The sequence below is a fragment of the Harpia harpyja genome, chromosome Z (assembly GCF_026419915.1).
Source record: "Harpia harpyja isolate bHarHar1 chromosome Z, bHarHar1 primary haplotype, whole genome shotgun sequence".
In the NCBI taxonomy this organism is placed as follows: domain Eukaryota; kingdom Metazoa; phylum Chordata; class Aves; order Accipitriformes; family Accipitridae; genus Harpia; species Harpia harpyja.
The window spans coordinates 67,842,809-67,855,206 of NC_068969.1; the positions used below are offsets into that span (position 1 = coordinate 67,842,809).

The following is a 12,398-nucleotide window of genomic DNA, read 5'->3' on the forward strand; positions in this document are numbered from 1 at the left end:
GTGCCCTCAGGCTGTTTATTAAAAAAAATTAAATAAATCAGGTAAAATTATTTTGCAACACGTGCAGTGTTTGCAGTTCGTATAGTATGTTTGTGTGCTTATTGTTAAATCTGTTATAGTGTAGTGAGTCTTCACTACTGTGTTGTATGCATGAGTATAGTTATGCACTGGTTTGAATTAGAATAATGTTGCATGCACTGTTTGTCCTACAGCAGTGTCTGGACTAAAAGGCTGCATGTTCCTTGGTATTTAATTGAATGCAATCAGTTTACTGCACGCAGCTTCAGAAAGTCACACCTCCCCATGCTGAGTAAAACATTATCCTGCATGCTGTGTTAATAGCAAGTAGATCAGAGGACTGAAATACTTTGTATCAGCAGTGGACCTGAATCCAGACTCTGATCCCAATTCTCTCCATGAACTCTGTTGGGCTGAACAATTTGAAAGAGATTCCTCTCCAGATTTGGGGCCTGAACTTTATTAATCTTGAAAACGAAATACATTTACGTCAATATCCCAAGCTTCTGGAGAGGAGATGATGGAAATCCAGATTTTAGAGCTGGGTTTGAGTCCAGTGCTAAACAGTGTGAATGAAGTTCAGTTGATGTAGTGTTTCGTTCAACCACATCTGTATTCTTTGCAGAAATTCACTGTCAGCAAGCATCACTGAAAAAAGGACGGAAGACATTGAAAAGGAAGAATGTTTCCCCTGTGATTTTTGAAGGCGGATAGGTAATGTGTTATCTGCAGTGAATTCTGTATTCAGTCTCCTCCTTAATGTGCTTTCTTGCTTGGGAGGTGAGTGTGATTCACCCCTGCTTTCTGCTGTATAGACTCTGGATGTGGGGTAGTGCTTAGGGGATGGCAGAACACGCATACTCACACCACCATCTGGATACACAGCTGTATGCAGGAAGGGGTGTGAACAAGAATCCTCTTTCCTTGTGCACAGTTACTTCAGGGCCGAAGCTCTGGGAAGCATGAGGTGCTGACTACTGCTCAGTTCAGCAGGAAGCAGGATTCTCGAAAGTGAGTGGGGACATCCTTATAATTCATACAGCACACCTCTAAGTGGGGCAATGAAAGCTATAGTGCCTGATACTGTCAGAGAATAATTTACATTTGCTAGTTTAGCTATCATTAGCACTGAAATGGGTTAGAATAAATAGGGTTTTGTATGCTTAACATTGAAATCTTTCACTTCAATGTAGTATTAGTGGGGAAGATGTTAGCTAGTATTTGGATTAATTCAACTAATATATGGTAATGCAAAGCCTGAGTGCAAGTAGTTAATTGAGCTTCCCCATTCCATTTGCCTTTGTGAGAAAGCAAAGAGCCTCTCAGGGGGAGGGGAAGGTGGAGAGTTGAAAGCCAAATGGTCAGGGAAGCAGTTACGGGTATAGCTGTACCCTGCGTTTTCAGAAAACTGGTGACTCCACGTGGTTCTGCAGAAGCAGAAAGACCAAGGCAGAGTGGTCTTAACATGTTTTAAATGCAAATCGCAATGCAAAGTTAGCAACTGCCTAGCACCTTGGAAACAGAGATGCTCTCAAGTTCTTCTGCTAATAGCACCTAGCCGCTTGATCACACAGAGAAAATAAGGAATTTGAGTGTCTTTCTTACGTCCAGTCACACCAGACAGTTCATCACCACTGGACGGTCCTTTTTGGCAAATACAGCTTGTATATTTTTAAAATGTCATATATCTTAAGGTGTTATTCAAAAGGGCAGTGTTAGAACTTTAATCCTCTAATAAAAAAGAGGTTTTGTAAGATACCTATCTCCAAAGTCCTTTTTTGGGCATGAAGCCAATTAGGGGTTACAGAAAAATATTCGTTAGACTGAATTTTTTCATTTTACTTTTGTAAGGTTTCCTATGCCTTCCTTTGAAATACCTGCTATGGGCTACTCTTTGAGAGAGAAGATGCTGTAGTAAATGACCTGAAGCTGGACCGAGTTTGAAGGTTACTATGATCCTGATTTAGCAACAGAAGACAGTTTTCATTTCTCTGACTCCAACTCCCTGACCACTACTAGGATAAACAGCTAGAGACCAGGCTGAGTGGAAAATACCCTGAAGGTCACAAAAGAAGTTAAAGGATTGAGCTACCTGACAGATCTAAACCTTCAAGTACATTTTTCTTTAGTTTTTTGGTATCATTGACCTTGTTCTTGACAGATGGAGGGTTGTGCAGAAGGAAGGCTTTTGTAGGTTGCATTCAACGCCAAGGTTTTGTATACCCCCATTTTATGTTCATAAAAGCTGCAACCAGTATCTTAAGAGGTTTCCTCTTTGAAAGGTACCCCAAATTTTGGACCAAGATTGTCAGAGTCAAAGTTATGGTTAACTGCAGATATATATGGCTGTGTTCTCAGCAGTGGAGGAGCGGCTGTATGCCTCTGTGGCATTGCCTGTTGGGGCATACGTTTGCCACAGCTATAAGGAAAAAATGTGTATGTTTGCTCCAGTTTTGCCAAGCACAAATGTGACTGACTGTGCATGCAGGGTGAAGAGATGCATCTAAATAAGATGTGGTACTGGATAATCACTCTACTTTTCTAAAAATAAGACCATTGTTCAGGACTACTGTATTAGAAGTCATCATCAAGATCAGGTAGATTTCTCTGTTACTGATGAATGAAACAGAGTTTCTGAAACTTACTTGCATGTTATAAAAGAAGGTACAGATTGTACTGAAATTGCAAATATTCCTTAAAGTTAGATGATCTATAAATACTGAGAACAGAGCTGTCATTGAGCATAGCAATGGATGTAAAGTTTCTTTGGCAGTAAAAGCAAGACTCCTCTCAAGTGCATTGACTTCTGTTAGCAGATTGATGTAGGTCTCACACTGAAGTTGTAGGAGCATAAGAATAATAACCATTGGATAGATTGCATACTACATACCTAATAGCATGTGGTACTCTATGTCTAACAGTTGTCAAAGCCAACTCTTACACTGTATAAAGTTTATTCAATAAACCAAAAATGAAGTTGGCCAGCTTCCTTTCATTTTCTGCTTGTAGATTTTCTACATGTGAAAAAACTCCGTTTCAAGAAACAAAAGGAGGAGCGGAGGGGAAGAAAAGGAGGAATCATCATCTCCTTGCTCCACGAGTGACAACAGCTTGCGTGCCACGTCTGCTGATGTCGCCTTATTCCACAAACCTTTTCTTCCAGGCTTTCTGTCACTTGTGTGGTCAGGACAGGCTTCACTTCGGTCAGGCTGGTGTGACAAATGGCATCGCTGGGTCTCTGCGCCCCTTCCTGGGGGGGCTCCCCTGCAGGGGTACTCCCTGCACGGTACTCTGAACTCGTGGCAGTAGGTGCATCCACACCATGCAGTTGTTTCCCCTTCCTGTCCATACTCTATGTTCTGTTTTCCTCAGCTACTTCTCCAGCCTTACATCTTCCAGACATGGTCAATTTACCAGTTGACGTTTAAAATTCCATAAACAGTAATATACTGGCTTAGTCTTCAGAGCCAGCGAATATCCCCTGTGCTACTTCAGACAGCACACACACATTTTGACTGTGTTGCAAATGAACAAATAATATTTCAGTTATTAAATGTATTTCTAAAAATGTATTTTTGGTCTCTTTTTTATTTTTATATTCAGTGTAGACTTTGTTTCTCCTCAGCAAATACTGGTACAACACTTGGTAATGATTTATAAATTATTAAAAAAAAATGGCAGGACTATAATACTGTTAAGAAATAACTGGGAGCCTTCTGTACAATTCTTCTAGACAGTCATGCTTTCATTTAAAAAATCCATCTTTTGGTGTCTGTTTTTTTAACCTGTGCTTTGGACGTGGCAAAGATAAACTTGGGAACTGTAGGATACTAGAAGACATTAACAAGAGAATATTGGTAGGTTTTAAGTCTTCTCATACAAAACATTTCAGGCTAAAAACTAGTCACAGTTTCTCATCTCAATATTTGAGATGGCTATACTTTTTCCAAATATGTTGAGAAAATCTGTGCAATTTGTATGTGCTGTCATTTTCCTGAAATGTGAGTTCCAGAATTTTGTTTTTTAATCAATTAAATCATATTAATTAAAACCAGCAACAACAAAACCTAGCATCACAGCCAAAAAAATCTTTGAAACCACAAGAAGGGAGGGTATTTTCATGTGATGGTGTTTCATAGAGGAACAGATTTGAGCTTCTGACTTTATATAACAGTCAGAGTAAAATATGACTAAACCTATGAAAAGTATCAGGGCATTAGCCTTTTTAATGGAACAAAATTGCAATGTAAAATGTCTTTTTTTCTATCTCAGAGAGGTGTCAAGTCACTTTAAAGCAGAATAGGTCAGCCTCAGAAAATGCATGTTGGTAATTTTTCACTGGATAGATTTGCGTGCTGAAATTATATTCAAGATACACAACATGTTTTGTGCCAAGAAAATGACTCCACAGTATGACCATCTGCAAAGCAGAAAATACTCTTGGACAGATTTGGAACTCAGCATGTGATCCTTACCGCAGACAGTGCAGTAGCTAATTTTACAAGAGATCAAGATAACTCTACACTGATATTTATCTGAGCCTAGCTAATCAAACAGCATGTGGCTTAGAAAGGTGTAATATGTGTCTGTGTCGAATAACTTTCTTATTGGAAAAGAAGCAAATGTAGTCACATCTAACTTTTCCAAACTCTGTGCAATTGTTTAGCCATGCAGATATGTCCAGAACTTCTGCTTTTGCCTTCCTTAGACAAGCATTTGCACGCACAAGTCAGGAAATGGCACTCTCAACCTAGCAGCAGTATCAATTTCTGGGCTTGATTTGTGTCTCAGGTGTTGTGCTGCAGAGGAATTTGCAAATTTGATTGGCTGCAAAAAAAAGCTTACATCTGCCCTGTGTGCCTGGCAATTCAAGCTAGAAAGAAGTCTTTAGGATGTCTTTGCCACATCACCAGGCTATTTGTGTAAAGACCCCTCCAAAAATGATCTAGAATATTCGGAACAGAGAGATCCGGGAACCTTCCCCCAGAAAAAGTGCATGTCAGTGTGGTGGCAGATATTCAACCATCCTTTTTCTTCATCAGATACTTCTTTAAGACTCCCTAACTCCCAGGTGGGAAAAGAACTGTGCCTTTTGTTGCAGGTACAAAAAGAGTTGCTGCCAGGTCACTCTGACCTTGCCTAGGCAGAATTGCTCTATGAATATCTTTTCTGAAGTTCGCAACATTTTCACCAAAAGCATTGGTAACTTAAACCCTGCAGTTGCTTGAGTACATTTAGTATTCACAGAGTTTCAAAAACCAAAGTTAAAAGAATTGTCAAGTTTAAGTTCAGATGTCCTGCCTCATCTGACATGTATGTCAACAAGCCGTCACCTTTCTCAGGTCCTTCCCCCCACTTCCAGTCTTTCTGCAGACTTTGGCAACACTGAGTTCAGTAACACTTGAGATATTTTGCTAGAAGGAAGACAGGTAGTTGGAAAGTCTATAGCACTTTGTTACTGAGTAAGAGGATGTATATCCTAGCTTTTCAGCTGCTTGGTTCTTTCCCCGCTCTGCCGAAGCAGGGTGTACAAACAGCAACGCAGGCAGCCTTGCCAGCTCTCAGCCCTGGGCTTCAGCCTTTTCAGTGGGTGCATTTCCTCTCCTACACTCAAGTGGCAGTTTTGATCAACAAGGTCCTTGAGTTAGGTAGGTCTATTAAGTAACATGCTTTATGTCTGATTGTCAGGAGCTGGCAGGCAGAAGAGGTAGTAGCAAAACCACTACAAATTCCAGCCCTGCACCAGAAAAATAACAAGCTTATTAATGTTTTTTTGCCAGGTGCGGTGGGCTAAAAATTCCCTTTTCTTCCTACCTGCTCCATGTTGCTGCTAGAGAGAGAAGATGGTGGAGGCAAACAGGAAGAGAAAGGAGTTAGAGGTGAATTTATCCCTCACAGTTCGTATCTCTGAAACACAAATCCCTTTTGTGAGAGGCAAAACCTATGAGGGGTCTCAACCCGCTAATCAGACCACTGAAAGAGACAAAGAGGATGAAGTGCTGATGACACTTCTGTGTCAGCACCTTGCAGCCAAAATGCCCGGAAAGCTCAGACACACCTGGTGAAGCAAGAGGCATGGGTTGGCAAGGCAGCAGTGGGCTGGGGACTGCCACAGGCCTGGACTTCCCACCCCATTGCCTCCAAGGGATTTGGTTCAGTACAAGACAGAGATGGGAAACCACAGGTTTGAGCCCAGTAGCAAGGCTGAGGGGATGGCCCTGTATAACATCATGTCTGTTTGCATTTCCTAAGTCAAAGAAAAGCATTTTTGGTGAAGAAGAAGAATATTACTTTTTCCTGATTACATTTTCAGGAGTAACCTATGTCGCAGTATCGTGATGATCACTTTGCGTGATGCTTGCTGTGCTGTATTTCTAAGGTGCATCAGGGCTGCTCTTTTAAACCAACCGATTTTTACTTGCTCTGTAAGAAAAGCTAGTAGCTACTTTTAACTATAATACTTGTTTGTAGTCAAAGCAGCATTGTGGTAAATGTGGGAACTAAATGCAAGTGCTGAACTGTGAAATGGAGTGCGGTTGTGGCTGTGATGGTCTGAGGGCATATGCAAGGCAGGGTTTGTAGCGAGAGGTGATTTTATTAAATGAGCAGATGTAGTTGGGGAACAAAAAAAGAAAAAGACAAGCTGTGGAACAAACAAGCTCTCACTTTGACCTGAAGAAAGGATTGTGTGCCTGAAAGCTTTTTTGACTATCTCTTGCTGTAAATCTCACGCTTTTTCAGAATGACATGACTTTAAACCTGCTGCAAGGGCTGTTCCACCCCCACAACCACCCACCCTCAAAAAATAATAAATTAATATGATTCTTTCAGGTGATTCAAACTTTGGATTGGGCCTTAGGTAAAAGCACCCAAGACATAACTATATAGTTATTACTGATTGCAACGGGATAAATCTGTGACATTTACTGAGCCATTGTATGTTGAATGCTGATACGTATATGACATTTCTCTCCTGACTCACTTGTTGATCCTGTGAATTCACCTAATGCGCAGTTGAAATATCATTCTGCACATGGCATAAAATTAAAACAATTTATGTTTTTATCAAGGTGATGTTTTTAGGTTTTGATTATTTTGACTGTTCTTTAGCTTGTGGTTCATTGTCTCCCATTCTGTATATTTTTTTTCATAAAATACATGTTATTTGCATGTTTTTAGGTCTAAATGTAATGTGCTGTTAGTCTCAATCCGTGTTTAAAGTAGTTAAACCAGGTTAGGAGCCGTCATTACTGGTATCTGTGCAATGGTTCTGTGTTACAGTATCAACAGGACAGGTCTGTTACAGCTGTGTAGCTAATGGTCACAGGAGGGTCTCTGTGTGCATGGGGGCAAATTCTAAACACTGACCAGACTGACTATTCAGATAATAAGTTGTTAAATACTGAAAGGATCTATAAAATTTGTTTGTAGCAGTATGATTTCAAGAGTTTTTGTAGTATACGGTTACTGTCCTATGAGAGAGAATGAATTCAAATTAATTTTCAACATGCATTTCTTTCATTCAACTTAAGTGCGATGGGAAGAATGAAAGCAATATTAGAAAACTGAAGCAAAATGTTAATGGCATTAATTTTGCTTACAATATATGACACAGGGCCACAAATAGATTATTCAGATCATATTGAACAAATATAAATTAAAATTTTTTACGTCACAGATATTGTATACAACGTGCATATTACCAGGAATATTTTAGGGTTCTGGTATTACCTAAAGCCAGGTGGTTTTGCTCTGACTGGAAAAGTGCATAGTATAGTAGTGAGAAAAGATGATAGTTACTACCCTTTACATTAAAAGAAACATTTAAAAAAAGGTATAAAGCAATGTTGATTAAAGACATCTCTTATGATCAGATTCCTCATGGCTTAATAAGGTACAAAAATGAGACTTGGAAGAAGGTATTAAGAAATATATTTTAATTTACAGTAAGAAAAGGTCTTTTTAATAGTGTGAGAAAACATTTTTATCCTTTGTAGTTCTCAAGATACTCTTCCTTACGCTAACATTGACTATTTACTATCTTCTGCTTCACACTGAAATAATCTAAGTTTGAATGGCACCTGTTTTAGCCTTGAGAAGAGAGCTAACTGACCCGCTAACTATCCTTACTTGTGAACAGAAATATGGTATGAAGCTGTTCTCTCCTAGTGCATTTTGAGTATAATGACGAAACCCACACATACATTTGCCATAAAGCTTTTTTCTGTCTCTTCAGGGAAGCTATCAGTCGTGTTTGTGAAGCCATGCCTGGTGCCAAAGGAGCCTTCAAGAAACGAAAGGTATTTTTCTTTTCTTGTAGTGCAGTTGACAGTATTTTCTTAGTTCAACACAGATGAGACCAGGCACAGCAGGCAGGTGACTTTAAAGCAGCTTTGAGAATTGCAGATCATTAATCATTTAAAGTATTGGTTGTTTTCACCCGCTGTATGTTGCTTCTTGCCCTTTTGGTCAGGATCTGCTTTTACAGGCATCTAGAAGTGTGAGTACATCTAGGAAAAAGATTGTGGCTTGCCTTTATATTCCTACTGTAGAAACCCCCTCTTCCTTTTCTTTCTCTTGTAGATTGCAGGCAGAAGGCTTAAAACAAACAAAAAGGGATGCCTTTTCATAAAATGCATGAGTACATTGTGGAAAGAGGTGCTGGAAGCTATTGCAGAAGCCAAAAATATATGTAGTTTTGAAAGTGATTAGATCTGTTCTTGGAGCATAGCTCTACTGGTGACATTTAATGAGTTTGGAAATGCCTGATTTCTGGAAATGGAGAGAACATATCAGGTGATCCTCTGTTTCCTATGCTCTTTTCATAATCACCTGTGACCGATGCTCAGTGGCCAGCACTGATGGTGGGTCCAGTGGGTGTTGGCCTGACAGGGCTATTACCATGCTTTTATTCTTATTTTTGTGGTAGGAGTTAGGATCTGCAGGCAAGGAGTGGAGGAAGCCTTGGCTCGGCTCCTGTACTCATGGCTCTCAACAGTCTTGCACTGCCTGCTCTTCCAGGGGCCTGCTAGCAAAGCTGGGGTTTAATGCTAACTCTAGGGGAAGGAGCACAGAAAGCAGTTCATTCTAGCCCTTGTATGTGTTGTTGGGTGCAGGAGGAGAAGGGCAGGTGAAGGAAAAAGTCTGCCTGCTTCCCCAGCTGCTCCACCATCTAGGCAGGATCCCAGCAGAAAGGGATGGGATGAAATGCCACTTGTCTGCAACGGAGAATCTTCCCCTGATAAAAAAAGGCATGTGTGACAACTTATGTCACAGAGTAATTGGAAATTGTCACAGAAATTAAGGTTGTGGTTTCCCCACCACTACCACCAAAATTATCTCATTGGCATTTCTAGGTTCTCTGGCTTTTGTTTTTAAACTTGAAAGTAAAGTGGAAAATATCTTCTTCCTTGGAAAGCAAAATGATGCAAAGTATCATTGGAAAAGGAGGTTAAACAGAGTCCCAGGTGCCTAGTGAAACACCTTGCTGTACTACTGGGTTTAGAAGCAATGTTGCTTATCAACTATTGAAAAGAAATAGTGTTTTTAAAACAAGTGTACTGGCTAAGAACAAAATTTGCCCAGCAACAGAATTTCAGATAAATGATAAAGACAGGTATCTTTTGCCAGCCTGTACTTTCACCATGTTTTTGCCACTAGTAGCTTATGAATTTGGTTAAGGTGACATGTACTTCTTAAGGGCAAGTTTTCATGCTTTACCCATGCTGTGGGCAGGTGATCATTAGGCATGAGCTGGGAATCACGAAGGTTTAAGGAAAGAAGAGAAGCAAGCAAGAATATTCAAAAGGGCTTGTTTTAAATAGAAATTAATAAAGTACTAGCTCTGTAACATGACAAAGTTAAAATATTGCAGCCCAAATGTTACATACGAGCAGTATGTAGGTAGCGTGTTTTTAATCAATTAAACAGAAGGAAAAGAAATTAAAACTGAATATATGTAAGCTTTAAGGAGTTAAGAAGCACAAGTGTCTCCATCCTGCTAGGGACAATACTTTCCAAGCTTCCAGGCAGCTTAGGACAAATGCAAATACAGTGGCAGAAGAACACTGCCTCCAGTCACAGCTTTGCTTTTATATCCTAATGACCAGCATAAATATTCACCAGTGCAAGTACAGCAAGTGGAAGGAGTTGGTCTGTTATGGCTGGGCAGCCTGATTTTCTACAGGCTGTGGTTACCTGAATCAGGCTGCTGCCATGCAGCTGTGTGGTTCCCTGTAGCTGTCAAAGGTGAGAAGTTTGTAAATTTTGCTTTGGCAGCATAACTTGCATTGCTACAAAAGGCCTACAAAAGTTATCAATATTATTACATCCCCTTTATTACATTGCAACACTTTGTACTTATTCTCTGAGTTAGGAGTAATCTTTAGCTGCATGTTGTACCCCAGCATATAGAGGTTTTACCCTATGTTGGGGCTTTTACATACTGCTGAGAAGTTTACAAGCATAATGACACTGTGTATCCCCTTTTGTGAGCATCCCATGAGTATCACTGGAGTCCCGCTTTCCATGTGGGAAGGGGGTAGAGCGGTCAGTAGATGCAGAGCAAACAACAGATTTCTCTTCATGAGTTGAAGCTGTTTTTACAGAATAGGAACATGCCATTTTAAGATACTGACCTAAGGCATTCATCTTAGTCTGCTCACTTGGTCCCTTGGTGAAGATGAGACTTTGCCATCTCACAAACTCCCTATTTTGTTAGGTCAAAAGTGGATGAATACCTGCCTAGCTGCTGCTATTATTATGATTATTATCATTATTATCAGTAGTAGTAGTAGTATAAATGAAAAATTATCTCCAGAGGAAAACAGCTGTTGAAATGAAATGATCTTTGAAAAGTCAGCAACTTTTTAGAAACCTTTAAGATAACAGCTAATCCTGCATACAATGAAGGTCATCCCAATTAAACAGAGAACAAAAATGTGCTTTTTCCCCCCATCTCACAGCCACCAAGCAAAGTTCTTTCTAGCATCTTGGGAAAGAGCAATCTTCAGTTTGCAGGAATGAGCATAATGCTGAATATCTCCACCACCAGCTTAAACCTAATGACTCCTGATACAAAACAGGTGAGTGTAACTGCCATATTAATTTGTGAGGCTTTTGATGAACAGCCTACTGCACAATTATTTGTTGTCTGCCAAAATACTGAGTTGCTCAAAGTTACTATTCCTCAGTAATGACTACAAAATGAAGGAAAACAGGATATAAAGCGTAGTAGGAGTCATTGTTTATTCCTGTATTCAACACAGCTTTGATGAATTATTTTCTTCTTGCCATGTTTCAGGTAGCTTGGTTTTGCTCTTACAAGACCTACGACATGAAGTGGCATTTTCTGGTTGTGGGAGTTCTTGTTGGGTACAACTACAAACTTTCAGAGTGTTAAGGGATGCATTTGGAGTAAGTAACTGCAGGACTGAATGTGCATCCCGAATTTGAATTTTGTTGTCATTCTTACTATTTCGAGCCTTAAAGGGCAATCTATTCCTGAGGCACTGCTAAAAATACAGCCTCAGGGATTTTGCAGTGCAATGAAGTGCCAGTCTTATGGAGACACAAGGCAGCCTTTTTCAAGCAGCCCATTTTTTCTTCTTCATTGTGCTGAAGGTACAGACAGACTTCGGGGAATCACTGCAGTGGATTGTGAGTGATGTATGAGATGAGAAAAATCCTTGCTCAGGGTATATATAAAGAGAAAGCAGACAGACATGCATAGTTATTGCTGTGCTCTTTGCTGTGAGGCACATACTGTGTTAGGGCATGCAACTTTCTGCCCAGATACAGCTAGAGAGAAAAAAAAAAAATCCCTGCTTTCCTTAGGAGCCTCAGGATTAAAGAATAAGAAAGAATACATACATTGTATATTCAAAAGCTTGCTGTTTATTATTATGTTTTCATTGATTTATCTTCATTCTTGTGCTTATTTAGAAAATATCATAATCTTCTGCAGTGAGCACTGAGACTGTGGGAGCAGCATTATGGCTGGTTGCAGCAGTTTGGAGCCTTATATGGAATATACACAGCAGTGTTTTTCATAAGGACAGTTGCCCCAAGTCAGAAGCAGAGGAACTTGATGATAATTAGATCTACTATGAAAGTGCCAAACCCTGAAAGTCGCCTTGTCTTCAGCTGACGTCATGGTAGAAATGGAGTTAAACTGATTTATCCCAGGGAAGAATCCTCCCCAGATATTTTGCCTTTTCTCTGAGTCGACAAAACTGTTTATCTTCCTCTCACATCATTCTTTTTGAGATAGACTTGGTTTGGGTGCTGCAGGCCTCAGAAATGTCTGGTTTCTCAGAGATCCCCAGTCTGGCTATGGTCTCCATTGTTCCTTGTTTGTGCTAAGCATTTGATTTGAAAGG

The 12,398-nt window shown here is 40.0% G+C and overlaps 1 protein-coding gene and 1 long non-coding RNA gene across 3 annotated transcripts in view; both read left to right on the plus strand.

Moving 5' to 3' along the window:
- The window catches only part of SHC3 (SHC adaptor protein 3), a 64,377-nt gene that overhangs the window by 26,768 nt on the left and 25,211 nt on the right, over positions 1-12,398 (plus strand). For both annotated transcript variants that reach the window (XM_052778224.1, XM_052778223.1), the window contains 2 exons: positions 8,255-8,318; positions 10,983-11,102. In XM_052778224.1, the coding sequence (XP_052634184.1) occupies positions 8,255-8,318; positions 10,983-11,102 (184 nt within the window). The remainder of the gene's footprint in view (positions 1-8,254; positions 8,319-10,982; positions 11,103-12,398) is intronic.
- Positions 51-3,590, plus strand: LOC128137362 (uncharacterized). Its single transcript, XR_008233675.1, has 2 exons — positions 51-732; positions 3,028-3,590. It is a non-coding gene; the product is annotated as an uncharacterized LOC128137362 (long non-coding RNA).